This window comes from Muscardinus avellanarius, assembly GCF_963383645.1.
Source record: "Muscardinus avellanarius genome assembly, chromosome: 16".
NCBI classification, from domain to species: domain Eukaryota; kingdom Metazoa; phylum Chordata; class Mammalia; order Rodentia; family Gliridae; genus Muscardinus; species Muscardinus avellanarius.
The window spans coordinates 2,020,190-2,047,988 of record NC_137802.1 but is presented as its reverse complement, the minus strand read 5'-3'; the positions used below and the strand labels follow the sequence as shown (position 1 = coordinate 2,047,988).

At 61.8% G+C, this 27,799-nt stretch overlaps 2 protein-coding genes across 2 annotated transcripts; one reads left to right on the top strand and one right to left on the bottom strand.

Moving 5' to 3' along the window:
- Window positions 1–6: 6 nt before the first annotated feature.
- Window positions 7–6,665, top strand: POLR2E (RNA polymerase II, I and III subunit E; the record flags this gene model as incomplete). The annotated part of the gene is made up of 8 exons (XM_080712462.1): window positions 7–63; window positions 3,107–3,281; window positions 5,086–5,201; window positions 5,574–5,654; window positions 5,747–5,805; window positions 5,901–5,979; window positions 6,092–6,170; window positions 6,641–6,665. The coding sequence occupies 7 exons, from the start codon at window positions 7–9 to the stop codon at window positions 6,155–6,157; spliced, it is 633 nt and encodes a 210-aa protein (XP_080568588.1). The 3' UTR covers window positions 6,158–6,170; window positions 6,641–6,665.
- Window positions 6,666–11,178: 4,513 nt separating this feature from the next.
- ARHGAP45 (Rho GTPase activating protein 45) lies at window positions 11,179–26,800 on the bottom strand (the record flags this gene model as incomplete). Its single annotated transcript, XM_080712285.1, has 23 exons — window positions 11,179–11,498; window positions 13,126–13,234; window positions 13,565–13,769; window positions 13,852–14,078; window positions 14,716–14,853; window positions 14,928–15,116; window positions 15,361–15,533; window positions 15,634–15,738; window positions 15,823–15,894; window positions 15,966–16,069; window positions 16,155–16,345; window positions 16,431–16,568; window positions 17,247–17,435; window positions 19,840–19,920; window positions 19,999–20,109; window positions 20,237–20,301; window positions 21,350–21,487; window positions 21,564–21,624; window positions 21,716–21,788; window positions 21,866–21,950; window positions 22,045–22,188; window positions 25,307–25,631; window positions 26,711–26,800. The coding sequence occupies 23 exons, from the start codon at window positions 26,798–26,800 to the stop codon at window positions 11,179–11,181; spliced, it is 3,333 nt and encodes a 1,110-aa protein (XP_080568411.1).
- Between the last annotated feature and the right edge of the window lie 999 nt (window positions 26,801–27,799).

The following is a 27,799-nucleotide window of genomic DNA, read 5'->3' as shown; positions in this document are numbered from 1 at the left end:
GGCGCCATGGACGACGAGGAGGAGACGTACCGGCTCTGGAAGATCCGCAAGACTATCATGCAGGTAAGCGGGGCGCGCGGTGGCGGCGGCGGGCGGGGGGCTTTCGGGCCGCCGACATTGCTGCGGGGACGAGGCCCGTGGCGCCCAGCCTCGTCGCCTATTCTCCTGCCGTCGTTCCCACCGCCGCCCCTGCCACCCTCCCCGCCTCTGCCCGGTGGTCGCAGGCGTCCGTGCTTTGCAGAGCCGCAGGGCCGGCGCGGGAGAGGAAGGAGGAGCGGTGACCCGGGGCGGGGCGCGTCCCCCTGCGCGCTTCGCCCTTCCGTTTTTATTTTATTTTATTTTTGCGGTATTGAGGGTGGAACCCAGGGGCGTTCTGCCTCCGAGCTACACCCCTAGCCCTTTTAAAGATTCTTTTTATTTTTTAGCACGCTTGTCATCCCCGCGCGCTTGGGAGGCTGAGACAGGAGGATCGCGCGGGTTCGAAGCCAGCCTCAGCTACTTAGCGAGGCTCTCAGCAACTCAGTGAGACGCTGTTTCCAAATAAAATACAAAAAAGGTCTGGGAGTAGAGCCCGGAGGTAGGAAAGCCGCTGGGTTCCACCCCCAGTAGCACCAAAAAATTATTTTAATTTTGCGATACTGGAGATGGAACCCAGGGGCATTCTACCTCCGAGCTACACCCTCAGCCCGATTTTTCATTCTTCATTTTGAAATGGGGTCTCACTGAGTGGCAGAGGGCTGCGAGCCCAGGTCCTCCGGTCTCAGCCTCCCAAACGCTGGGCTTACGAGCGGGCACCACCACCACGCCTGGCTCTTTATTTTGTTCGCGGTGCTAGCGATGGGACCGAGTCTCCTGCTTGCTAGGCAAATGCTTTACCACAGACAGAGCCTCACCCGAGCCCCGCCTGCCACGTTCTGCACCCAGAGGGGAGGGAGTGTTGTCACCCCTTGAGGCTGGGGTCATGTTTGGGAAGCAGCGGCCAAGTTGGGGCGTGAGGTGGTGTCCCGGGTATGAGGGCAGATGGAGGCAGTTGGGGGGGAGGCTGGCCATTGGTCTGTTTTCCTGGAGGGACCTCCATCGGGAAACATGGTCGTCAGGCATCCCGGTTCCTGCCTCAGAAGCCAGTGTTTTGGGGCTGGGTTGTGGCCCAGTGGTACAAGAATCAGGCTAACACTGCAAAAATGCAGGGTAGCACATGGCTTGTAATCCCAGTATTTGGAAGACTGAGACAGGAGGATCACAGGTTTGAGGACAGCCTCCGGAAGTTGGGACTCTCAGCAACCTAGTGAGACCTTGTTTCAGAACCAAAAAATAAAAATTAAAAATAGGCCCGGCATGGTGGCACCCTTGTGGTCTTAGTCCTTGGGAGGCTGAGACCGGGGTGTCACAGGTTCATGGCAAGTCTCAGTTTGTGAGGCCCCCTGTAACTTAGTGAGACCCCCATTTCTAAATAAAAAGTAAAATGGAAGCCAGGTGTGGTGGCGCACACTCGTTATCCCAGCATTTGGGAGGCTGAGACAGGAAGATTGTGGTTCGCGGAGAGCGTCAGCTACTTAGGCCCTTTGGGACTCAGTGAGACCCTGTTTCAAAATAAAGCATTAAAAAATAGGGATAGGGTGTAGGTCGGAGCTAGAATGACCCTGGATTCCAGTCCCAGTACCGCAAAAAACAAAACAAAAAAAGTAAGATAGAGCTGGGAGTGTATCTCAGAGTTAGAATGCCCCTGAGTTCAACTCCTATTACTAAAAAAAAAAAAGACAGCAAAATATATAAAGGGCTGCCGGGTGTGGTGGGTCAAGCTTGTAATCCCCGCGCTTGGGAGGCGGAGACAGGAGGATCGCACAGGTTCGAAGCCAGCCTCAGCTACTTAGCGAGGCTCTCAGCAACTTAGTGAGACCCTGTTTCCAAATAAAATATAAAATTGATCTGGGAGTATAGCCCGGAGGTAGAAAAGCCTCTGGGTTCCACCCCCAGTACAACAACAACAACAAAAAAAAATTATATATATTCTATTATATGGCTTGGGGTTTGCTCAAAGTTAGAATGTTCCTGGGTTCAACCCCCAGTATCACAAAAATAAAGTAAAAGAAGCTTGGCATTGTGGTTCATGCCTCTAATTCTGTTTGAGAGTCTGAGGCAGGTGGGTGCCAGGTTTGAGGACAGCCTCGGCAGTTTAGACCATGTTCAAAATGGTAAAAAGGGTGGGAGTGTAGCTTAGAGATAGGATGCCCCTGGGTTCAACCCTCTGTGCCACAAAAAAGAAGGGAAAAAGAATGTACGGGGTTTTTGTTGTTGTTCGAACTGGAGCTTGATCCCAGGGGCATTCAACCTGAGCTGTGCCCCGCCCCTTTCTCTTTGAAATGGCCTTGCTATGTTACCAGGGCCGGCCTCAGACCTTCGGACAGGATCTTAAAAAGTCGCTGAGAGCTTTGCTAAGTTGCTCAGACTGGCTTTGAACCTGCGATCTGCCTGTCTCGGCCTCCCAAGTACTGGGATTACAAGCCTGTATAACCATGCCCACTCCAACTCCCCCTCCTCGCTATTTTTTTTTTTTTTTTTTTTTTTTTTTTTTTTTGGTGGTACTGGGGATGGAACCCAGGGGCATTCTACCTCCAAGCGACACCCCCAGCCCTATTTTTTTATTCTTTATTTGGAAACAGGGTCTCACTGAGTTGCAGAGGGCCTAAGTAGCTGAGGTTGGCCGCGCACCGTGATCCTCCGGTCTCGGCCTCCTGAATGCTGGGGTGATGACGAGCGCGCCCGCCAGGCCGGCCCGTGTCTTGTGGCTTTGTCGGGCTTCATCCCTGGGAGGAGTCCCTCGCGGCGGCGGCGGCCCAGCCTGTGACGTGCTGTTGCAGCTGCTTCTGTCCTGGGCGAGTGCTTGAAGGCACGAGCTGCTGCGTTTCCTCCCAGCCAGATCCTCAAGGCTGGGGACCTTGTTCAGGCCGAGCAGCCTCTGCACATCTGGGCGCATCTGGCCGCACACGGGTGTGTGGGCCACGCTGCACGCTCGGCCGCCTGCTGCAGCCTCCGGGCCTCCGCCGCCGCCAGCCCGTGGCTCATCGAGGGCCTTCCTCCCTGGTCACCGGCCTCTTCCTCCCCGCAGCTGTGCCACGACCGTGGCTACCTGGTGACCCAGGACGAGCTGGACCAGACGCTGGAGGAGTTCAAGGCCCAGTTCGGGGACAAGCCAAGTGAAGGGCGGCCGAGGCGCACCGACCTCACGGTGCTGGTGGCCCACAACGACGACCCCACCGACCAGATGTTTGTTTTCTTCCCAGGTGAGGAGGGCGGGGGGAGCCGCGGGACCTGCTCGGCGCCCCACCGGCCCCCAAGCTCCGCGCACGGCTCTCAGCTCTTCCTCTGCTGGGTTTTTATGTTCGCAGTACTGAGGATTGAGCCCAGGGGCATTCCACCACCGAGTTTGCACCCGGCCCCATTTATTTATTTATTTATTTATTTTTGCAGTACTGGGGATGGAACCCAGGGCATTGTACCTCCTGCTACACACCCAGCCCTAGTTTTTAGTCCTTTCATTATTTTATTTTGAAACGGGATGGTGCTGAGTTGTAGAGGGCCTCAGGAGTCGCTGAGGCCCTTGAGCCTGTGGTCCTGTCTCGACCTTCCACACTCTGGGTGCGGGCAGGCGCCTCCACGCCTGGCCTCGGGGTGGCAGTTTGGCGAAAGTAGCCACTGCGTCTGTGGAGAGCCTGGTGCTGAACCGCCTGCTCCCCAGGGCGCGGCCCCGGCTCCGGAACCTGGCTGGGGCGCGGGGCTCCCCAGAGTTCGAGGTCCGGACTTCAGTTCCAGGTCCCGGGGGGACCGTGGGCCGCCATTGTCCCTCCGCGACATGACAGGACCTGGTTAAGGGTCCAGCCTGTGCTCGCCAGCTGGGGCTGCCATCACAGAGCCTCAGGCAGGTGGCCTGCACAGCGGACACTGGTCACACCAAGGTGCAGAGGGCTGGCAGGGCGGGTGCTTCTCCCGCCCTCCCGGGGTGGCGCGCACTTCCCCCGTGCCGGGTGATGTTATTGTATCGTAGTCACCTCTTTAATGACCTCGGCGCACAAGGCAAGGTGGCGCACGCCTGTAACCCCCGCACCTGGGAGGCTGAGACTAGGTTCAAGGCCAGCTTGCGATTTATTTTTTATTTTTTATTTATTTTTGTGGGTTTGGAATGGAACCCAGGGGCATTCGACCTCTGAGCTACCCACCCTGCTCTGTTTTTTATTTATTTTGAAACAGGGTCTCACTGAGTGGCAGAGGGCCTAAGTAGCTGAGGCTGTCCGTGAAGCACAATCCTCCTGTCTCAGCCTCCAAATGCTGGGATGACAAGCGTGCGGCCTGCACCCGGCTGCCAGCTTGCAACTTCATGAGACCTTGTTTTCTTCTTTCTTTCCTTTTTTTCCCCTTAGTTGAACTGGTTGTTTCAAAATAAAAATAAACAAGGGATAGGGAAGCAGCTTAGTTAGAATGCCCCTGGTTTCAGTCCCTAGTACCAAACAAACAAAAAAACCAACCCAAAAAGCCCAAGAAAGACTTTTCTCTACAGCCACATTCTGAGGTCCTGTGGGCAGGACGTCAGCATATGATTCATGTGAGGGGCAGTGCCACCCACACTGTCCCCCTTCCTGGGTCTCCAGCCGGCCGTGTTGGTACACGCCTGTTATCCCAGTACTAGGGAGGCTGAGGCAGGAGGATCGCAGGTTCGAGACCATCCTCAGTAACTCAGGCCCTCAACAACCCAGCAAGATCCTGTTTCAGAATAAAAAAGTCAGGGCGAGGGCTGTAGCTCTGAGGTAGAATGCCCCGGCTTCAATCCCCAGTACTACCCGCATGAAAACAATTCCGGGTCTCACAAACCTCAGAACTGCCTGGCACCTGGCGCAGGCTGCGGGGACGGACCCGGCGGGGCAGGGCTCCCTTGGGCTCCCGGTGGGTTGAGGCAGCCTTCCCACCCGGCATCCTGTGCTCGGGCCTCGCCTCGCATGCGGGAGACGGGGTGGGGGGCAGCTGGTGTCTGCAGCCTAGAGCCCAGGTGCCCCGGGGCGGGGACGGGGCTGCATCACCCTCCTGTGTCCGCAGAGGAGCCCAAGGTGGGCATCAAGACCATCAAGGTGTACTGCCAGCGCATGCAGGAGGAGAACATCACGCGGGCCCTCATCGTGGTGCAGCAGGGCATGACGCCCTCCGCCAAGCAGGTGGGCCTGTCTCCCCGCACCTCGCTTTCCCTTCCTGCCACGTCCCGCCCGCTGGGGACATGGCTCTGAGTTGCCCACCCGGGTGGGTGCGTGCGGCCCATGGCGGCTGTCCTGCCCTTTCTTGGGAGGAGCACGGCCTGGGGCCCTGGGGTTCGCCCTGCCATGTACTGGGCCAGGCGGCTTCCTGGCGGCGGAGGCCGTGAGCCAGGCTGCCGGGTGCTTGCAGCCGAGTGTGGTGGTGCCTCTTTTTGGGGCAGTTGGCCCGCCAGCCCCGAGAGCCGGGGAGGCTCCGTGTTGGGGGGGAGCAGGGTGGTGGCCCTGGCACCAGGGCCTCTGCAGGTTCCTGCCAGCCTGAGGTCGCGTGTCTTGCAGTCTCTGGTGGACATGGCGCCCAAGTACATCCTGGAGCAGTTCCTGCAGCAGGAGCTTCTCATCAACATCACGGAGCACGAGGTGGGCCGGCGCGGGCGGGCGGGCGGGGCCCAGCACCCGTGCGCGGTCCTCCCCGCCCGGAGCCCGCGGTGACCGCTGGTCCCTCCCCGCAGCTCGTCCCCGAGCACGTGGTCATGACCAAGGAGGAGGTGACCGAGCTGCTGGCGCGGTAGTATCCTTCCGGGCTCCTCCGGGGGCCCCTCCCTCGGCTCCTTGAGGCCCCCCTCAGACAGCCCAGCCTGGGTTTTTCTTGACCGCACTTCCCAGCAAACTCCGAGAGAACCAGCTGCCCCGGATCCAGGCCGGAGACCCCGTGGCACGCTACTTTGGGATAAAGCGAGGGCAGGTGGGATTCCCCTGCTGGCGGCTGCTCAGACCTGAGGCTGGGGCGGGCTGAGCCCTCCCCTCAGAGCCAGACCCTCCGGCTGAGCCCGCTGACGGCCTGCTCCGCTCCGCAGGTGGTGAAGATCATCCGGCCCAGCGAGACCGCGGGCAGGTACATCACCTACCGGCTGGTGCAGTAGCCGCCGCCCCCAGGTGAGGCCCAGGCTGCTCTGGGTACACATTCCGAGGGTCTCGGCCTGAGACAAGCTTTCTGCTGCCCAGCCCCCGGGCCGCCCGCAGTCCTCCAACATTCCCACACGCCGCCACCGCCCTGCACACTCCAGGCCGAGCCCAGGAGTCCAGGGTCCTGACCCACAGCACGGCCATGCCACGCACCCACCCCCTTAGGTCTCTCACCCACTTGGTGGGCAAAAGCAGAGCCTACCAGGACGCCCAGAGGAGCCCGGTTTCTGGGGCCCGTGGGGGCCGGGAGGGCTTCCCCTTCGCGCTCCATCATCCTGGCAGGTGCCCCGCGCTGGGCCAGCACAATCCAGGTCCCCGGCCTGTGCCCTGGCGGCTGTTGGGCGGCAGCCTTTGAGGTCAGAGCCACTGAGGTGCCGGCCCCGCGGGTGTGCATACACCTGCTGCCCCCGGCTCACGGATCCCTCCTTCCTCCTGCGCAGCCCCTGGAGATGGACGGAGGGACGCGCAGGGGCTGCCGCACCTGCTCCGCCCGCGTCCTGAGAGCAGCAGCTGTCTTCCTTCGTCCCGGGGTGGGGCCGGGGCAGCGCCGCCGCCCGATGCAGGTGACAGCCCCGGCTCCAAGGTGGGGCCGCTGCTGGCCTGGGCTCCGCCGCCCGACGCAGCCAGGAGCAGAGGCGAGGGCGTGTTCAGTTCTTGCAGAATGCTGTGTTCTAAAATTAAAGGTATTTTGAGTAAATGGAGTTACTTCTTTCAAAACCGTGGAGTCACAAGGGGCTTGGGGGCAGCTGTACTCTGAGCTGGGGCGGCTCGGCCCGTGTGGGCTGAGTCCACGTGCAGGCGCCACGCCACGTGTGTGTGCCTGCCCTGCTCCTCTGCTTCCCGTCCCACCCTCTTCTTTTTTTTTTAATTTAATTAAATTTAAATATTTTTTTGTGTGGTACTGGGGATGGAACCCAGGGGCATTCTACCTCTGAGCTACACTTGTGTGTGTGTGTGTGTGGTACTGGGTGGAACCCAGGGACTTTTCTACCTCCGAGCTACACTTCCAGCCCTATTTTATATTTTATTCGGAAATGGGCCCTTAGTTGCTGAGAGCCTAAGTAGCTGAGGCTGGCTTTGAACCTGTGCGATCCTCCCGCGCTGGGATTACAGGTATACGCCACCAAGTCTTTCTCTAAACTACACCCCCAAATTTGTTTTTCTTAAGTGGGCTCACTAAATTATTGAAGCTGGTCTCAAACCTGCGCTCCTCGTGTCTCAGCCTCCCAAGTCCCGGGATGGCGGGCCTGCACCACCCACCTGGCTAACGAGACCACTGCGGCGCACTGCGGCGAGGCAGACCCGGGACAGCACGTCGTCCCCTCACGGCGGCCGCGTCGGACCCAGACAGCCCAGGACGATGGCGCGGGCCACGCTGAGTGCTGGGGGCAGGTTTGGGTTAGGAGGATGAGAAAGTTCTGGAAGCTGCGTGGTGGCGCACGCTCGTCATCCCAGCATTTGGGAGGCCGAGACTGGAGGAGCACGGTTTGTGGGCAGCCTCAGCTGCTTAGTGAGGCCGTCTGCAACTCAGTGAGACCCGGTTTCAAAATCAAGAATAAAAAGTAGGGCAGGGAGCTCGGCGTGGTGGCGCAGGCTTGTAGTACCACTCCAACCCGGGTCAGAGCCCCGATATCCTTAAATCTGGTATTCAAAACATGCTTTCTGGCAGGCGTGGTGGGCACGCTGGTCATCCCTGCACTCGGGAGGCTGAGACAGGAGGATTGCGCAGCTTCGAGGCCAGCCTCGGCTACTTAGTGAGGCTCTCAGCAACTTAGACCCTGTTTCCAAATAAAATAGAAAATAGGTCTGGGAGTATAACCTGGAGGTAGAAGGCCCATGGGTTCCACCCCAGTACCCCCCAAAAAAAGGGCAGGGTGTGTAGTTTAGAGGTAGAATGCCCCTGGACTCCATCCTCAGACCCACACGCAGATTCAGTAACAGGCGGGCAGTGGAGTTTTGGCCCCTGTTCCTGCTCACCGCTGGCACAAGCCCACCACAGGCGACCCGCGATGCCAGGCCTGGCCCTGGGCCCAGGCGTCCACTTACCAAAGACGGTGCCTCGCCGGGCGACTCCTGGTTCCTGCGGCTCCTCCGTGCGTGGCAGGCTGTAGGGGGCTGGGGGCTGCTATTCTACAGGAGGGGATGCCCCCCCAGCTGTTACCACCAAGGAACAGAAATCGTACCCATCCCCCTGCCATGAGGAAGAGCGCCTCCTTCCCGCCCAGGATCTCTGCCCTGGGTTAGGATTGCCCAGGAGCCGCCCACCCCTCAGTTAAGGGGCAAGCCCACAGGGGGGTGGCCTCCCCCAGGGAGGCTGACCACTCCCCCTGTGGCTCAACACCTTAGGAAAGGGGGGCGTGTGCAGGAAGAGCACAGGCTTGGGGTGTAAGGGCTCTGGATTTAATCTCCACCCCCTCCAAAAAAATGTGTGTGTGTGGTACTGGGGGGTGGAACCCAGAGGCTTTCTACCTCCAAGCTATACTCCCAGACCTATTTTATTTTTTTGAGGGTCTGTATGGAGATGGAACCCAGGGGCACTTGACCTCCGAGCTACACCACCCTGCCCTATTTTTTATTCTTTATTTTGAAACCGGGTCTCACTGAGTTGCAGAGGGCCTCACTAAGTAGCTGAGGCTGGCCGCGAACCGCGATTCTCCTGTCTCAGCCTCCCGAATGCTGGGATGACAAGTGTGCGCCACCACGCCCGGCCCAGACCTATTTTATATTTTATTTGGAAACAGGGTCTCACTAAGTTGCTGAGAGCCTCACTAAGTAGCTGAGGCTGGCTTTGAACCTGCACAATCCTCCTGTCTCAGCCTCCCAAGCGCGGGGATTACAAGCGTGCGCCACCCCGCCCAGCCAAATTACAAATTTAAGCTTGGCCTGGTGCACACCTGTAACTTTATTACTTGGGAGGCGAAGACAGGAGGATCGCAGGTTCGAGGCCAGCCTTTCGTGACCCTCTCAGTCGCTTAGTGAGACCCTATTTCCAAATGAAAAATAAAATAGGGCCGTGGTTGGAGTCCAGAGCTAGGAGGCCCCTCGGTTCCATCCCCAGACCCCCCCCCACACACACACACACATACTAAATTTATTTTCTTTTTGGTACTGGGGATTGAACCCAGGGGTATTGGATCTAAATTGCCGAGTCTGGCCTCAAACCTGCAATCCGTATATGTCAGTTCCCAAGCGCCGGGATTCCAGGCATGTGCCACCAAACCTCTAAATTTATTTGTAATACTGGGTCAACAGGCACTCTTTTTCCTTTTGCAGTATTTTGGATTGAACCCAGGAGTATTCTACCTCTGGGCTACACTCCCAACCTCCCTTTTATTTTTTTTTTAATTTGAAAAGTTCTTGCTAAATTCTTAAGGATCGAAGTTGCTACGGCTGCTAGCCTGACGAGGTGGCGCACACTTGTCATCCCAGCATTCGGGAGGCTGAGACAGGAGGATCTCGGTTTGCGGCCAGCCTCAGCTACTTAGTGAGGACATCCGCAACTCAGTGAGACCCTGTTGCAAAATAAAGAATAAAAAATAGGGCTGAGGCTGGCTGCTCGGAGACAGAATGCCCCTGGGTTCCATCCCCAGTACCAAAAAAAAAAAAACAGTTGCTAAGGCTGGCCTCACCCCTGCGATCCTCCTGTCTCGGCCTCCCAAGTACTGGGATTACAGATGTGCACCACCACGCCCGGCTCACTCTGTTCTGGAGATAAATGCTCCGCCCCTTTTATTTTGAGACAGCGACTCGTTAGGTTGCCTATGCTGGCCGCAAATTCTCAATCTTCCTGCCTCAGCCTGGCGAGTCGCTGGGATTGCAGGCGTGTGCCGCTGTGCCTGGCTGAGGTATTGACTCTCCGGTGGGGCTGGCACGGGAACCTCGTGGCTAGCTGTCCATCACGTGGACAGTCTGCAGAGCGGAGCCCTGAGTTACCCATAATGCTCACCTGATGGCTGAGCGTCTGTCTCCAGGATTGCTGGGCTCACTACCTCACCTGGGAGGGCGACGTGCAGGCCTCTTGGGACTCACCGAATCCCCTTCCTTAGGGCCACACCACGGAGCTAGGTTAACACTGTTTAGTGGGGCACGGCGGTGCTTGTCTGTGATCCCAGCGCTTAGAAGGCTGAGACAGGAGGAGTGCAGGTTTGAGGCCAGACTCTGCTATTTGGCGGGTCACTTAGCAGCCTTACGCAAGGCTCTCTTCAGAATATAAGGGGCGGCCGGGCGCGGTGGGCGCGCTCGTCATCCCCGCGCTCGGGGGGCGCAGACGGGAGGGTCGCGCAGGTTCGGAGCCAGCCGCGCTGGCTTGAGAGACCCTGTTTCCAAATAAAAAAGTATAAAATAGGCCTGGGAGTGTAGCCCGGAAGTAGAAGGGTTTCCAGGAACCCCAGTACCACCAATAAATAAATAAAGAAAGAAAGAAAGAAGGAAAGAAAGAAGGAAAGAAAGATAGGGCCGAGGGTGGAGCTCAGAGGTAGAATGCCCCGGGTTCCATCCCCAGTACCGGGGGGCTGAGACGGGAGGACCGCTCTTCGCGGCCAGCCTGAGCTACTCAGTGAGACCTTGTTTCAAAAGAAGGAAAAATAGGGTTGGGGGGAGTAGCTTGGAGGTAGAATGCCCCTGGGTTCCATCCCCAGTCCCGAAAAAATAAAAAAATAAGAAAAATAAAAACAAAAACCTTTATTTTAAGCAAAACAGTGCGTATCAAAGAACTGACATAAAGCCCGCGAGCCACCCGCGTACCTACACTCCGGGCGTCCTCACCCAGCTCCGGGGAAGCCGGGAGCCGGCCGGGGCCCTGCGGCGCCTCAGCACCCGGCTCTGGCTCCAGCACCAGCACCCCACCGGGCCGAGGTCGGCAGCTCCACCTGGGACCCGCCGTGCAGGGCCCGGGGGCCGGGCGGGAGCAGCCAGCGTGGTCCTCCAAGTCCGGTCCTTGGCCAAGCCTCGGGCCGGCCGGCCGGGGCCCCGGCCCGGCTCAGACGAACTCGGGCTGCCTCTCCGGGCCGGAGCCCGCGGCGATGCGCCCGCCCTGCAGCCTCATGGCGGGCAGCCGCTGCGCCGCGCCGCTGGCCGGGCTGGTGGAGGCCGGGCTGGTGGAGGCCGGGCTGGTGGAGGCCGGGCCGTCCTCCGGCTCCTCGTCGCCGCCCAGCTGCTCCTCGCTGCCGCTGCGGCTCCGGGGGTCCTCGTCCGCGCCCGGGAAGCTGAGGCGGTGCAGGACGCTGGCATCCGACGACGACAGCGGGTCGGACGCCTCCTCCAGCTCCGAGTCCGAGTCGTTGGAGGCCACTCGGGATTCTGGGGAGGCCAGGCGGGCGGTGAGCGAAGAGGGCGGCCACGGCCAGGGCCGGCCGGCTGCCCCACGTGGACGGGAGGGCGTCCCCACCTGGCTCCTCCCGGGCTCCTCTGCAGGTGACCATTCTATTTTCTGTGGTGCTGGAGATCGACCCCAGGGTGTTTTACCTCCGAGCTACCCCTCCAACACACTTTTTTATTTTTTTATTTTTCTTTCGTGGGTCTGGGGATGGAACCCAGGCGCATTCAACCTCCGAGCTACACCCTCTGCCTTATTTTTTATTCTTTATTTTGGAACAGGGTCTCACTGAGTTGCAGAGGGCCTCACTGAGTAGCCGAGGCTGGCCGCGAACCGCGATCCTCCCGTCTCAGCCTCCTGAATGCTGGGATGACAAGCGTGCCCCGCCACGCCGGCTTTTTTATTTTTGAAACAGGATCCCACTGAGTTGCGAGGGCCTTGCTAAGTAGCTGAAGCTGGCTGTGAACCCGGATCCTCCTGTCTCAGCCTCTCAAGTACTGGGATTACAAGTGTGTGCCACCACACCCGGCTACCCTTTATACATTTTAAAATCTGAAATAGGATCTTGCTAAACTGCCCTAAGGTACTAAGACTGGCCTCCTAAGTACTGGGATTACACGCACGGGCCTCCACACCTGCAGAGGTGGCCACCTTTTTGCTTGTGTGTGTGTAGGTGCTCCTGGGAATTGAACCCAGGGACACTCTACCTCCCAGCTACCCTCAGCCCTATTTTTATTCTTTATTTTGAAACAGGGTCTATGTGTTGCTGAGGCTGTCCTTGAACCTGCGATCCTCCTGTCTCAGCCTCCCAGTACTGGGATTACAAGCATGAGCCACCACGCCCGGCTACATGTCCACCTTTGGGAGGCGGAGACAGGAGGACTGCAAGTTTGAGGCCAGCTTCAGAAACTTAATGAGGCCCTCTTTCAAAATTAAAAACTAGCCAGGCATGGTGGCGCACACTCGTAATCCCCGCACTTGGGAGGGAGAAAGGAGGATCGCGCAGGTTCAAAGCCAGGCCAGTGCGCTGGCTTAGGAGACCCTGTTTCCAAATAAAACTGTAAAATAGGTCTGGGAGTGTAGCCCAGAGGTAGAAGGGCTTCCAGAAACCCCAGCACCACCAAAAAATATAAATAAAAAATAAATAAAAGACTAAAACATAGGGCTCAGAGGTAGAATGCCCTAGTATTTAAAAAAAAAAAAAAAAACTAAAACTAAAATACCTGCCAGCATGGTGTGCACACCTGTAATCCTAGTACTTGGGAGGCTGAGACCGGAGGATCGCAGGTTTGAGGACAGCCTCAGCAAGGGGTGAGACTTTCATCAACCTAATGAGCCCCAGTTTCAAACTAAAAATTAAAAAGATAGGGCTGGAGATGTAGCTCAGAGGTAGAACGCCCCTGGGCTCAACCCCTGGTAAACACAAAACTCCTGCAAAAAGTCACACTCCGGGTGGGCTAGCCTCCGAGGGGACATGCACCTGGGCTCCAACCCTCGTACCAACACATCGGGGCGAGCGCGCGGGCAGCGAGTAGGTAACCACGGGTAACCACGGCATCCGAGCAGCCCAAGATGTCTGCCGGACAAGCCCGACTCCCCGAGGCCACTCACCCTGGCCTCCATCCTCCGCCTCCTCCTGCAGGGCGTAGGCAGCCCCCTGGCCTGCCTCCAGGAAGGGCATCTGGACCACCGCCTCGGCCCGCTGGCTGGGGGGCCCGTCCTGCAGCGGAGACAGGGAGTTGGGGAGGGCCGGGGCGCACGCCGCCCCAGCTCTGTTTGACAAGCGGGATGCGGTTAAGAAACAGGACAACTACATCTTCTAGAAGGTTCAACTGGAGCACGACAGTAAGACCAAGCGTTCAGGTAACGTGGACCCGGTGGCGGGCAGGTCGGCCGGATGGGGCTTCCACAGCCGAGCAGGGGGCCACAGGGCCTTTGCACCTGCTGGTGCTCCGCGCCAGGGCTTGAACACTAACGTGCACCTCCTCTGGGGCCGTGTACACCAAACCAAAGGCCCGCCCCGGGGGTGTGCTTCCCGGGCGGCCCACACCCTCACCTCCTCAGCCTCATCCTCCCCAAAGACCAGGCCGTAGTGGACGATGAGCGCCTCCACCACGCGGGCCTGGTGCGGGTAGTCCACCAGCGAGGACAGGGAGACGGTGGCGTCGGTGGGCCGCGGCCGCAGCAGCGTGGGCCCGAACACGATGCCCAGGTTGCCGGGCGTCATCTTGTTCTCCTGCTCCGCCTCCACGATCCTGGGGCAGAGGGGCGCGGTGGGCGGCGGCCTCGCGGGCACCCCCGCCTGGCCCGGCCCCGCCCGGCCCGCCGGCGCCCTACCTGCGCAGGTGCCGCAGCAGGTACTGCAGGGTGCCCCGGTTCTCCGCCGCCAGGTCCCGCAGCAGCTCCCGCAAGCGGCCTGCCATGGCCGCCAGGGCCGCCTCGCTCTCGGACCCATCGGGCCGCGCCCGGGACCCCGCCTGGGCCTCGGCCTCGGCCTTCAGACTGTCCTTGGCCAGCCCCACGAGCTCGTGGTACAGGCGGAAGGAGATGAGAGGCTCGGGCAGCTGCAGGGTTAGGGTTAGGGTTAGGGTTAGGGGCACCAGCTTGCAGGAGCCTGCTCCTGCCAGCCACGCCCACCGGCCTCTGACCACGCCCACACGCGGAGAGGCATCTGACTCCGCCCCCAGCCCAGCACTAGGACTTAAATCCATAGCCACGCCCCAGCCTCTGGCCACACCCGCCACTCTTAGCCCGCCCCAAACAGGACTGTCTGCATAGCCACGCCCCGTCTGGCCACACCCGCTACAGCATCTGACTCCGCCCCCAAGCCAGGGCTGTGTCTGCATAGCCACGCCCCCGACCTCTGCATATGACCCCACCCCAGCTCAGCATTAAGCTGCACCTGCATAGTCCCGCCCTTCCGGTTAAGGCCCCGCCCACCAACCTCTGACCAGCCCACGCGCACTATGGCCCCACCCACCACAGCATGACCCCGCCCACAGCCCAGCCCTGCACCCACATAGCCACGCCCCTCCAAGGTCTGGCCACGCCCAACCAAACAGCAAGTACTTCCACCCACGCCCCCGGCTCGCAGCTCCTCCCACAACCGACGGCCACGCCCCTCCGCGCTAGCCCCGCCTACCCCGGCCCGGCCACGCCCCCGGCTCAGCCTCCGCCCTTCCCCACCTCCGCCCCACTCACCTGGCGCAGGTAGAGCTTGAGGACGTTGCTGACGTCGTGCGGGGAGGCCTGTGACAGCTCCACCAGCTCCTGGCCCGTCTCGAAGGCCTGGCACAGCTTCTCCACGCGGGTCTTGACCCCGTTGACCCGGTAGATGCCCTGCAGGGCCTCGGTCAGCCTGGGCCCGCCGGAGCCCCGCCAATCCCCGAACCCGCCAACCCCGCGGGCCCCACCTTGGTCCGCAGGGCGCGCCTCTCGATCTCGCACACGCACTTCTTGACGATGAAGGGCACGCCGTCGGGGCTGCCCTGGGCGGCGCGAACGAAGTCCTGGCCGAAGAGCTGCAGCCGGCCCTGCAGCTTCTTGTGGCCGCACTGGATGGCCAGGGTCTCCAGGCACTTCTTGTGGCAGGCCAGGCAGCACTGGGGGCCGCGGGGAGTGAGTCCAGCCCCGGGCCGGCCCTGCCACCCCCTCCGCTGCCCCAGCGCCCTGGGTCTGAGGACCCCGCCGGCTGTCCTCCTGGGAGGGAGGCAGAGCTGGCGCCCGCCCCTCCAATCTCTTCTACCCACCCCTCGATTCTGCTGTCCCAGCCCCAGGCCCTTGCACGGCCTGTCCTCAACCCCGAAGATCCCGCGAGCCCTCGCTTCCCCGCCTCGGGCCACACACCTCCTCACACTCCGCTCCTAGGAAGTACACGTAGGTGTTACACTCTCGGCACTTGGCCGGCGTGCGGAGCTTGCGGAGCCGGTGGGTACGGGCCGCCTTGGACAGCCCCACGTGGCGGAAGGGGCCGCTGGGCACGGCCACCGGCAGCGGGGGGGCCATGCTGTCGAGGTCGGCTGCAGACGGGACGGCGGTCAGCGTCCCGGGAACGGGCTGTGTGCACGGACCCCACCCCAGCCCCCTGTGCCCCTCAAGCTCCCAGGTCCGGGGTCTCACCCTGCTCGAAGGCGGAGCCCCCCGCACTGCCCTCCTGGTCCACCAGCTCCTCGCTGGACGACATGGTGCCGCTGGACGACGTCCGCTCGAACTTCTTAAAGTCCCCTGAGCGGGAAACAGGGCCGTCAGACGCCCCCCAAGCGAGGGGACAGCGGCCCCAGCCCGGCAGCCGGGGACCCCAGACTTCACCTGCGCCGGCGCCGGGGTCTGGATCGGCGATGGAGCTGGGCCACGACTTGTGCACCTGGTGCCCCCGGCCACCTGCGGAGGGAGAGGGCGTCTGGAGCGAGGCCGCAGCGGGCCGCGCCCGGCTCGGCCGGCCAGCAACTCACCTCTGTGCTCCTTGGCCGGGGTCCCCTCGCTGGGCCCGCCCTCCTCGGCCCCCGCCGCGTCCCCCACGTTGAAGCTCCCTTTGCGGGCTCGTGTGACCAGAGACCTGGGGAGAGGAGGGAGAGGAGGGAGGGTTGGGACGCGGCCGCGGGCTGGGCGCTGCAGGCCGGGCCGGCCGGGCGGCTGGGTACCAGGCGCTGGTGGAGACGTGGGGCTCGAAGTCGTAGCGCACGTCGGGCTCCTCGCCGCGCTGCAGCCGGCGCACGTGGCAGGCGTACTGCTGGCCCGGGTCGTAGAGCTTGCTGCTCTCACACAGCATCTGGAAGTGCACGGGCAGCGGCGCCGTCTGCGTGTGCATCATCTGGTAGTAGGAGATGGTGGCCTGCGGGAGGGACGGCGCGGCCGGCGTCACGGGCGGCGGCCGGCCCGGCTCTGCCCAGCCCGCCGAGCCCCGGCGGGGCGCGCACCGACTTGATGGTCTGGTCGCTCTGCCGGATCACCTCCTGGATCTGCCGCAGCGCCGTCACCTTGGTGTCCTCCAGCTCCTGCTTCTGCGTCTTCGCGTCCGCCACGCAGGTGCGGTAGGTGGCCATGGCTTCCTCGGCCTGCGGCGGGCGGGCAGCAGGGAGGGGTGAGCCGGCCAGGGCTGGGCGCGGGCCGGGTGGGGAACTCGGCACGTGGGCAGTGGCTGCCCCCGGGGTGTCCTTTGCTTTTTTTCTTTTTTTGAGGGGGAGGAGGATGGAACCCAGGGGCAATTCTGCCTCCGAGCTATACCCAACCCTATTTTTCTTTTCTTTTCTTTTTTTTTTTTTTGGTGGTACTGGGGATGGAACCCAGGGGCTTTCTGCCTCCGGGCTGTACTCCCAGACCTTTTTTATATTTTATTTGGAAACAGGGTCTCACTAAGTTGCCGAGAGCCTCACTAAGTAGCTGAGGCTGGCTTCGAACCTGCGATCCTCCCGTCTCAGCCTCCCAAGCGCGGGGATGACGAGCGTGCACCACCACGTCCGGCTCCTATTTTTCGTTCTTTATTGTGAAACAGGGTCTCACTGGGTTTCGGAGGGCCTCACTAAGTAGCTGAGTCTGTCCGTGAACCACAGTCCTCCCATCTCAGCCTCCCGAATGCTGGGATGACAAGCGTGTGCCACCGCCCCCAGCTTCTGGCTCCATTTTTCTCTTTGTTTTCAAACAGTCTTGTTAAGCTGCCGGCTGGCCTTGCACCTGCGATCCTCCTGTCTCGGCCTCCCAAGGCCTGGGATGACGAGACGTCATCTGGCACGTACCTTGTTCTTGGCTTCCTCCTCCAGCCGCCGCCGCTTGTCCAGGGTCTTAGAGGCTGCGCTGCCTGCCCCGGGGCTGGCGCCCGCCTGCTCCTCCTCAGCCTTGGCCACCAGGAAGCGGGCTTTGTCGTGGTCCTCGCAGCGCTGGACGTAGCCCTGCTTGGCCTTGCGCAGGTTGGACTCCGCCTCTTGCTGCAGGTGAACAAGCAGGGGACCCTCCGACCTCGACCCCCAGAGGGGCTGCGGACCCTCCCCGCCTCTGCCCCGCGGTGCCCACAGTGCAGCCCGCAGGTGACATCTGCAGGGGGAGCCTTTGAGGAATGGACACTCCTTTTTCTTTTTCTCTTTTTCTCTTCCTTCCTTCGAAGCTTCCTTCCATTTATTTATTTATCCCTTTATTTTGATACTGGCGATTGAGCCCAGGTACATTCTACCTCCGAGCTATACTCTCGGCCCAATTTTATTTATTTGCTTTCTGGCGGGTCTGGGGATGGAAAGCAGGGGCATTCGACCTCTGAGCTACAACCCTTACCCTATTCTTTATTCTTTATTTTTGAAACAGGTCTCACTAAGTTGCGGAGGGCCTAAGTAGCTGAGGCTGTTGGTGAACCATGATCCTCCTGTCTTAGCCTCCCGAATGCTGGGATGGCGAGGGGCCCCACCACGCCCGGCTACTTCCCCTCTTGAAGATGAAAGCGGAGTGGACCCAGACAGGAAGCCAGACACCTTGAGGTTGTCAGGAAGTGCTCCAAACCCCGAGGGCCTGGGGTGGAGCACCCACAGCCTAGGCCACCAGCGGCCTGAATGTACAGAAAAGAACCAGGGAGCCGGGCGCGGGGGCCCAGGCCTGCAATCCCAGCCCTTGGGAGGCTGAGACAGGAGGATCACAGGTTTGAGGCCAACCTCAGCAACTTAGCAAGGCCCTCAGCAACTTAGTGGGACCCTGTTTTCAAATAAGAAACAAAATAGGGCCGGGCGTGAGCATACACTTGTAATCTCAGCATTTGGGAGGCTGAGACAGGAGGATCAGGTGTGCAGACAGCCTCAGCTACTCAGACCCTTTGCGACTCAGGGAGACCCTGTTTCAAAGTAAAGAATAAAAAATAGGGCCTGGGGTGCAGCTTGATGGTAGAATGCCCTGGGTTCCATCCCCGGTACCACCAAAAAAATAAAATAAAATACAATTTGTGCAAAAGCAAAACAACAAAAAACAAAAAAGCTAGAAGAGAAGAGAATAAGGTTCAAGAATGTGGAACCTTGCCAGGCGTGGTGGCGCACACTTGTCATCACGCAGGTTCGAAGCCAGCCTCGCTGGCTCAAGAGACCCTGTTTCCAAATAAAATATAAAATACATCTGGGAGTGTAGCCCGGAGGTAGAAGGCCCCTGGGCTTCATCCCCAGGGCCACCAAAAAATAAAATAAAATAAAGTAAAATAAAATAAAATAAAATAAAAATGGGTCTGGGAGAGTGTGTAGCCCAGAGGTAGAAGGGTTCCCAGGAACCCCAGCACCGCCACCAAAAAGGAAAAAAAAGAAAAAGAATGTGGAACATTCATCTGAGCCTGTTTCCCTTCAGCCCAGGGACCTGCTGTGTGTGTGTGTGTGTGTGTGTGTGTGTGTGTGTGTGTGTGTGTGTAAGCCTTACTGAATTGCTGAGGCTGTCCTTGAACCTATGATCCTCCTGTCTCAGCCTCAAGTACTGGGATTATATGTATGCGCTAGCACACCCAGCTTAGCCCCCTACTTTATTTTTATTACTGAGATTGAACCCAGGGACATTGTACCTCTGAACTACATCCTCAGCCCTATGTTTGAATTTTATTTATTTACTTACTTATTTTGCAGTACTGGGGATTGAACCCAGGCGCATTCTACCCTCCCACCTCTATTTTCTATTCTTTATTTTGAAACTGGGTCTCAATGAATTGCAAAGGGCCTCACTAAGTAGCTGAGGCTGTCCAGGAACCATGATCTTCCTGTCTCAGCCTCCCGAATGCTGGGATTACAAGCGGGCGCCACCACGCCCAGCTCCGGCTTTATTTTTTATTTGGAAACAGGGTCTTGCTAGGTTTCTAACAGTCTTGCTAAGATGTTAAGACTGCCAGCATTCGGGAGACTGAGACCGGAGGATCACAGTTCCCATATTGCCTCAGCTACTTAGTGAGGCCCTCCGCAATAAAGAATAAAACATAGGGCACGGGGTGTAGCTTGGAGGTCAAATGCCCCTGGATTCCATCCCCAGACCCCCCCCCCAAAAAAAAGTTAAGACCGGCCTCGAACCTCCGATCCTCCTGTCTCAGTGTTCCAAATCCTGAGATTACAGGCTTGAGCCACCACGCCTGGCTTTTCTCTACATTTCCTAAAAAGTCAGTAGCGCACACCAGGAACCTGAGTCCTGGGTGCACAGCTGGGGTTACAGGGCCAGAGCCTCTTCCAGCTTGAGCGGGCTGAACGTGTATGTGGGAGCGTGATGAGGGCGCATGCGCGACAGCCCGGGTAAGTGGCAAGGGCGCATGCGCGACAGCCCCGGTAGCTCTGCGCCTGCGCGACTGCACCCCGTTGCCCCAGCCCGAATCCACCCTGCCAACGTCCCTACCAGCTTCCGCTGTGCACGATGCCAGGACTCTTTGATCTCCTTCCGGCGCCTCTCGTGTTCCAGACGCCGCAGGTTCAGAGGCTGGGGCGAGAGGGACCATCAGTGGGGAGCCCCAGGGACGCCCCCCTACCCAGCCGGCCCTGGAGGGTCGCAGCCCACCTGCACGAAGGTCTGACTCTGCAGCGTGCCTACCGCCTGCACCAAGCCGTGGCTGAACTCCAGGTCCTGCTCCAGGGCCAGCGAGTAGATGGACAGGAGCGGCATGTGGGGCTGTGGGTGGGGGCTGTCACCGGGTGCCGAGGACAGGGGCCGCCGCCTCCCTCAGTCCCTCAGCCACCCTTAGCCCCGGCTCGTGGGGTCTCCTAGAGGCCCCCCCCCCCGGCACCAGGGACCGCACCTCATGCATGATGCTCTGCCTGCAGTTGTGCACGATCTTCTGAAGGCCTTTGGCAAACTCCATTTCTGCAGGGTATGAGGTCCCGGGTAGGTAAGGCAGGGGGCAAGGCGCGCCCAGCCCACCTAGGATCCCCCCACACACACCCAGTCACGCGGGCCTCGCCCACTGCAACCTCTTACTCCATCCCCGGCAACCATCAGACCTGCACCCGCCATGGATACCCCCTGCCAACCTCTGACCACGCTCAATCACCCGAGGGTCCCACCCGCCTGCGTGGCCGTGCCCAATCACATTAGGTCCCACCCACTGCAACATCTCACTCCGCCCCCAGTCCAGACTCAGACCTATACTGGCATGACCATGCCCCTGCAAGCTCTGGCCATGCCCATCATACTGGGGCCCACCCACTGCAGCATTAGACTCCGCCCCAGCAAGTTTCAGCTCCGCCTTTGCTGCTATAGTCACGTGCCCACCAAGCTCTGGCCACGCCCAACCAACTAGGGCCCCACACTGCAGCATCTGACTCCGCCCCCAGCAAGCCTTAGATCTGCGCCTGCTCAGCCACGCCCACCAAACTCTGGCCACGCCCAACCACACTAGGGCCCCACACACTACAGCATCTGACTCCGCCCCCAGCATGCTTTAGATCTGCCTTCTGGACCACGCCCACCGTGCTCTGGCCACGCCCAATCACTAGGGCCCCCCACACACTACAGCATCTGACCCCGCCCCCAGCATGCTTTAGATCTGCCTTCTGGACCACGCCCACCGTGCTCTGGCCACGCCCAATCACTAGGGCCCCACACACACTGCAGAATCTGACCCCGCCCCCAGCAATACTTGGATTTGCCTTCTTGACCACGCCCACCAAGCTCTGGCCACGCCCAATCGCTAGGGCCCCACAAGTTGCATCTGACCCCGCCCCCAGCAAGCCTTAGATCTGCACCTGTCCTGGCCACGCCCACTGAGATCTGCCCACGCCAATCACACTCAACTGGGCGTGGCCCTCCACTGGCTGGCTCCGCCCCCAGGCCGGCATCCTGCTCCCCTCCCGGCCGTCCCTCCCGCTGGCTCCCTCTAGGTGAGGACCAGGCCCCTCCGGCCAGCGCTCACCCAGCGCGCTCCGCTTCTCCAGGTAGCCGATGAGGTCCTTCATGTACTTGGCCATGCTCTTGGCGTACTGCAGCGCCGCGTCCACCCCGCCTTCGCAGCGCTGCAGCAGGACGTCCACCTCCTCGGGGGGCAGGTCGCCTGCGGGGGACACCACACCTGCACCGCCCCGTCCCCAGCCCCCCCGCCCCCCGTGCGCCCCCTCCGGGACGCTCACCCTCCTCGCAGTCCTCCGGCGCAGGGCCCTCGCTCCCCGGCACGTACAGGTTCTCCATGGGCTGCGCGCGGGAGGGGCGGCAGTGAGACCAGGGGGCACGGGTGCGCCCCGCAGCACCCCCTGGACACAGGCCTCCGCCCACCTCCGCTCACCTGGCTGGGGTCTCCAGGGGGCACCGCCAGGAGAGTACTGCTGTCCACTTCGCCCATGAGGAGCTCGGACACGCTGCGGGGCGGGCGGTCAGCATCGGGAGGCCCGGGCCGCACCCCCCTGGCCCCTGCCCCCCAGGGCCCCCGGCTCACGTGCTGCTGAAGGACACGGCGATGGTCTCCAGGGCCTTCTCAAACTCCATCTTGTCTGAGTCATTCTTACACTCATAGTGGAAGGCTGGGGAGAGGGACGGAGAGGGGGGCGTCAGGGGGGCAGCTGTGCTGGTCAGACTCCCGTGCAGCCCCTCCCCCAGGCCCTCCGGCCGGCTGACCTTTGACCTTGGCAATGAGGGTGCCGGCGGCCGTGAGCGTCTCCACCGTGTTCAGCAGCGGGTACTTGGAGATGACCTGGCGCATGACGCGAAGGGCCTCCCCCAGGCACTCGTGGGCCAGCGGCCGGCGGGCCTCCAGGAGCTCTGAGGGGCAGGGGGCGTGAGCCGGGGAGGGCCGGACCCCGGGAAAGGGGGGGCCGCAGAGGGGGAAACTGAGGCGGCCCGAGGGTGCGCACCGCCCACCTCTGGGCTCCCGGCCAGGCCAGCAAAAGCTAAGCCTGGGCTGAGACCATCCCTTCGCTCGGAAGCCGGGTCCTAATCCTCCAGAAAACCACTCCGCTTACCCCGCCTGGCCCTCCCCTGCCGGCTCCCTGCCCTGCGGCGCCCCACGAAACCCCCTTTCTCCCTCTCCGGGCCAGAGGCGGGCGCTCCCAGCACCCCCGTGAGACCGAGGCACGGAGAATCGGGAGGGGAAATAATTTTCTTTTGGGGAGGAATTAAACGCAGGGGGATTCCGCCTCCAAGCTACACCCCCAGCCCTTTTTTTCTTTTTTCTTTTTTTTTTTTCGGGTCTGGGGATGGAACCCAGGGGCATTCAACACCCCTGCCCTATTTTTTATTTATTTTGAAACAGGACCTCACTAAGTTGCAGAGGGCCTAAGGCCTAAGTAGCCGAGGCTGCCCGCGAACCTGCGATCCTCCTGTCTCAGCCTCCTAAATACTGGGGATTACAGCAGTGTGCCACCACGCCCAGCTGGCCCATCGCTTTCCTGCGCCAAGACCCCACCCCACGCCACCTCAGGGGAGACCCCAGGCCCTCCTCCACGAAGGGGAAGGGGGAAGGGGCTCAGGAACGCGGGAGTCAGCGGGAGGGCACGCCCCTCCCCGGGACAGTCCCTCAGCTCGCTCCGGCCCTCGGGGCTGCAGGGCCGGGCCGAGGGGCTCGCAGCGGCCATTGCGGCGGCCAGCCCGGCGGCGGCGCGTCCCCAGCCGGCCAGAGGCGGCTCCCGAGCCCACGTGCTCCAGGCCGGGGACCCCGCGTCCGCGCAGCCCCCTCACCTCGGGGCCCGGCCCTGCAGCGCACCGGGCCGTCGTCCAGCGCGGGGTGCACAGTCCCGCAGATACACATGGCGCGGGCGGCCGGGACACGGAGGAGCGCGGACCCGGCGTGCAGCGGGGTCTCCAGTGGCCGGCTAGTGGCCGAACCGGCTGGGGCCGGTCTGGAGCCACGCCCACACGACGGCCCCGCCCCCAACAAAGCCCTGCACTCCAAGCCCCGCCCTCAGAAGAGCCACACCCGCACCGAGGCCACGCCCCACGCTCCCGGCCACGCCCCTAGGGCAACCCCGGGGTCCCAGGCTCTGCCTGGAGGGCAGCCCCGCCCCCAGGAAAACCCCTCTGTCCGAGGCCCCGCCCCCAAGGGCAACCCCGCCCCGCATCCCCCGGGGCCTTTGCTGGGGGGCGTCCTGGGCTCTCCCCGCCCGGCTGAGCCCTGGAGTCCTGACCTCCGCTGCCCGATGGTTGGGGGGGGTCCTGAGCCCTCCTCCCCGCCCCAGCCCCACGCCAGACACCGTGACACTGCTAGGTGCCCGCGGAGGCCATCCGCTGACCGCAGCCCCATTTTGCAGACCGGGCACCTGAGGCCTGGCAGGGCGCCGGCGGGCGGGGCGGCCCAGGCCCCCCGGACCCCCCCGGCCCCCGGCGGGCGCCCCGCAGAGAGGGGGCTCCGGCCTGGAGGCTGCGCCCCGCCCGGCCCGGCCTCCCAGGAAGCAGCAGGGTGGAAAGGAACTGAGATTAGGGTTTCCCCAGGAAGCCAGCTCCGGCCTCCGCCCTGGGACCAGATAACCCGGGCTGCGCTCCCGCCCCGCGCCCAGGCCTGCCCTGGCACCCCGGCTCCCACGGGGGGCCCCAAGACGGCGCTGTGCCCGCCAGCTCGAGGTGCCCAGGGCTGCCAGGGACACAGAGGAAGCAGATGGAAATAACTGGGCAGGAAGCCGGGCCGGCGGGGGAGAAAACGGAACCCGCGCCACCGCCCAGCCCCAGCCCGCGTGGGCTCCCACCGGGCCTCGGCCACCCCAGGCCACCCCAGGCCACGCGCCTCCGCGGTGCACGCGGACCCCATCGTCCCCGCCTCTAACACCTTCTATGGCTCCCACTGCCTTCGGGATAAGGTCCAGGACCGCACAGCGCGTGCCCCACGTTCGAAGGTGCCCTCCATTGCCATGTCCCTGCGCCCGGCCATTCCGTCCTGCTGCTTACCAGACTCCCGCACCATGCTCCAACCTGAAGTTGTCACGCTCTTTCTTTCTTTCTTTCTTTCTTTCTTTCTTTCTTTCTTTCTTTCTTTCTTCTTTCTTTCTTTCTTTCTTTCTTTCTTTCTTCCTCCAAGTTATACCCCCATCCCACTTTCCCTTTTTTTATTTTCCTTTTTTTGTGGTACTGGGGATGGAACCCAGGGCCTTCTACCTCCGAGCTCCACCTCCAGCCCTATTTTTTATTCTTTATTTGGAAACAGGGTCTCACTGAGTTGCAGAGGGCCTCACTAAGTAGCTGAGGCTGGCCGCGAACCGCGATCCTCCTGTCTCAGCCTCCCAGATGCTGGGATTATAAATGTGAGCCACCACGCCCGGCCCACTTTTATTTCTTATTCGGAAACAGGATCCCGCTGAGTTGCAGAGGGCCTGAGTGGTAGCTGAGGCTGGTTCTGAACCTGCCATCCCCCACCTCAGCCCCCCCAGTATTGGGTTTACAAGGTGCGCCACCAAGCCGGGCTCTTTTCCTTAGTTGGGTTTATTTTTAGGTACTGAGGATTGAACGCAGGGGTGTTCTACTGCTGAGCCACAGCCCCCGCCCTGGTTTATTTTTATTTATTTTTCTGTTTATTGCAATACTGAGGATGGAACCCAGGGGCATTCTACCTCCGAGCTCCACCCCCAGCCCTATTTTTGATTATTTTGAAGCAGCGTCTCACTGAGTTGCAGAGGGCCTCACCAAGTAGCTGAGGCCGTCTGTGAACCACGATCCTCCTGTCTCAGCCTCCCGAATGCTGGGATCATAAGCCTGCACCACCACGCCCAGTTTAGTTTTACTTAGAAACAGAGTCTCAGCTAACTTTCTGAGGCTAGCCTCAGACCTGCGATCCTCCGGTCTCAGCTTCCCTAGTACTGGAAGACAGTCCTGCCCCGCTAACCGGGCCTCTTCCCTCTCTGGTCAGTACCTGTGTCCAGCTCCGCCCTCCCGCCCCGCGGCGCTCAGCGCTCACCTTCCCGCAGCACGCACTCCTTGAGTTTTTCGAGGCCCTCCGCAAAGCGGGCCACATCGGCCAGCAGGTTAGAGATGTCCTCCACGGCATCGGGCCCCGGCCCCTCGCTGGGCCCCTCAGCGGGACTGGCCGACAGGGGGCTGCGGTAGCTCCGGCCCAGTGTCCAGGAGGCCCCGCCGGGGAGCGGGAAGCCGGCGGCGCTGGCATGGCGGCTCAGGCTGGTGGGTCGCTTGAGCGTGCCGCTGGCCTTGGCGCTCGGCGACATGGCCTGGGCCTCCAGGCCAGGTCCAGGGGACACATCGACCCCATCTCTCCTGGGAGGTTCCTGGAGGGTGTGGGAGGGCGGAAACGTAAAAGAGATGGGCGCACACTCGTCATCCCAGCGTTCGGGAAGCTGAGGCCGGAGGATCCCGGTTCGAGGCCAGCCTCAGCTACTTAGTGAGGCCCTCTGCAACTCATTGAGACCCTGTTTCCAAATAAAGCATAAAAAATAGGGCCGAGGGCTAGCTCGGGGGTAGAATGCCCCTGGGCTCCACTTCCAGTAGCGAAAAAAAAAAAAAAAGATGACCCACCCCCACCCAATGCTGCCTCAGTTTCCCCCCTGAAATGAAATGAAGTGGGGCTCAGGAAACTCTTGAGCCTGACTCCACAAAGGTCAAAGGCCAGAGGTCGGGGGGGGGGCGAGATTTGGGGCCGTGCCCCCCTCCCACCTGTTACCCAACATCCTCTTTCCTGAAGCCTTCAGAAACAACGGTCCCAGCCCAAACCGCAGCCCGGGGCGCGCCGCGGGGGAGGGGAACCCCACTTCCTGGTGGGGGTGGGGAGCTCTCCAAGGGTCCCCAGCCCCCCGTGTAGCCCCTCACGCTCCTGCAGGTTGGGGGGGGGGAGCTTTCTGGGAGGGCTACCCCTGATGACTCCTGTACCGGAAGGGTCTGGGGCATTTCTGCGTCTCGCGGACACCCCCACGCCATGTAGACAGATGTCCCCAAACTTCGCAGGCACCCCCAGGGCCTGGAGCCAGCCGCACCCCCAGACCCCGGCTCCCATTACATGACCTGCCACCCCAGGGCCCTTAAAGCCAAGCCCGCCACCGCCCTCCCTTCCATCCGCCTATGGCCCCCAGAACCCCAAGTGGCGGGCGCCACCATCCTAGGGGTCCCCGGCCCCAATGGCCCCCAGAACCCCAAATGGCGGGCGCCACCATCCTAGGGGTCCCCGGCCCCAATGGCCCCCAGAACCCCAAATGGCGGGCGCCACCATCCTAGGGGTCCCCGGCCCAGCGTCACAGTTACCCGTGACCCCGGCCGGGCGCCTCCTGCCCACTCCCTGGTGGCCAGCCCGAGACCCCCTGCCCGGCGCCGCAGCCCGGGGGCCTCCTGGGCGACCCCGCGTGCGGGCACTCACCCCCGAGGGCTGCGGGCTGGGGCTGCCCGCGCGGTTCTTTTTGGAGATGGACGGCGTTTTCATAAGCTCGCGCTTCTTCCTGGAGAACATGGTGGGGCCGTCCGCGGCCCGAGGGGCGGCGGGGGCTCGGCGCTGCAGCTGCCTCGGGCGCCGCCGGCTCGGGCCCACTCCCTCGGGCGGCCGCCCCCTCCCCAGCTGTCGGGCGCACGTGACCAGCCCGGCCCTCCCCGCAGGAAAGGCGCCGCCCGCCGGCCTCAGGCTGCCGCTCCGCGGAGTGGGGCGAGCCGGCCCCGCCCCGGCTTCCGCTCCCCGGGCGGGGACCCGGCGGCTCGGCCGGACCCCGCCCCCCCAGACCACCTGCCGGCCCAGGTGCGCGCGGCCCCGGCGGCGCAGGTGACCCCGGCTTGGCCCCGAGGCTCATCAGCCCGAAGTCCTTCGGCCCTGAGAGCATCCCCGGGTGCGCGCCTTCCCGCCCTCCGCCCTCCCCAGCCCCCTGCCCCTTTACTGACCTCGGCGGGCAGGGGCGACGGCGCCCCACCGCACAGGCCGGGGCCGCAGCCGGCTCTCCAGGCCCTGGTCCAGCTGCAGACCCAGCCCAGCAGCCCCTTGAGGGCTCTCTGCCCACCGCTCATGGCTGGCTGGCTGGCTGGGGCCGGGTGGGCCTCCCGGGGGTCCGCTCCTGCCCGGCCCCGGGGCCCACACCCCAGGTCCTCTGAGCTGCTGGGACATTCCCCAGCTCTGACCTCATGCCCACTTCATGGTCAGGCGCTCGCAGGTCCCGCCCTGAGGTGCCGGAGCCAGGCGGGCACACGGGGGGCCTTGGCGCAGGTGACCGGGGTCCGGTCCGTGCCCGGGCTCTCAGCAGAGACCCTGACCGCGCCCGGGGGGTGCAGACGCTGTCATGTGTCCCCCTCTGCTCACAAAGGCGCAGGCACGACTCCGCACGCTCCGGGCCCTCTCCAGACCCGTGTGCACAAGGGCTCGCCACGACATCCACCCACCCTTTCTTTATTTGTTTATTATTTATTTATTTTGCGGTACTGGGGATGAGACCCAGGGGCATTCTACCTCTGAGCCACACCCCCAGTC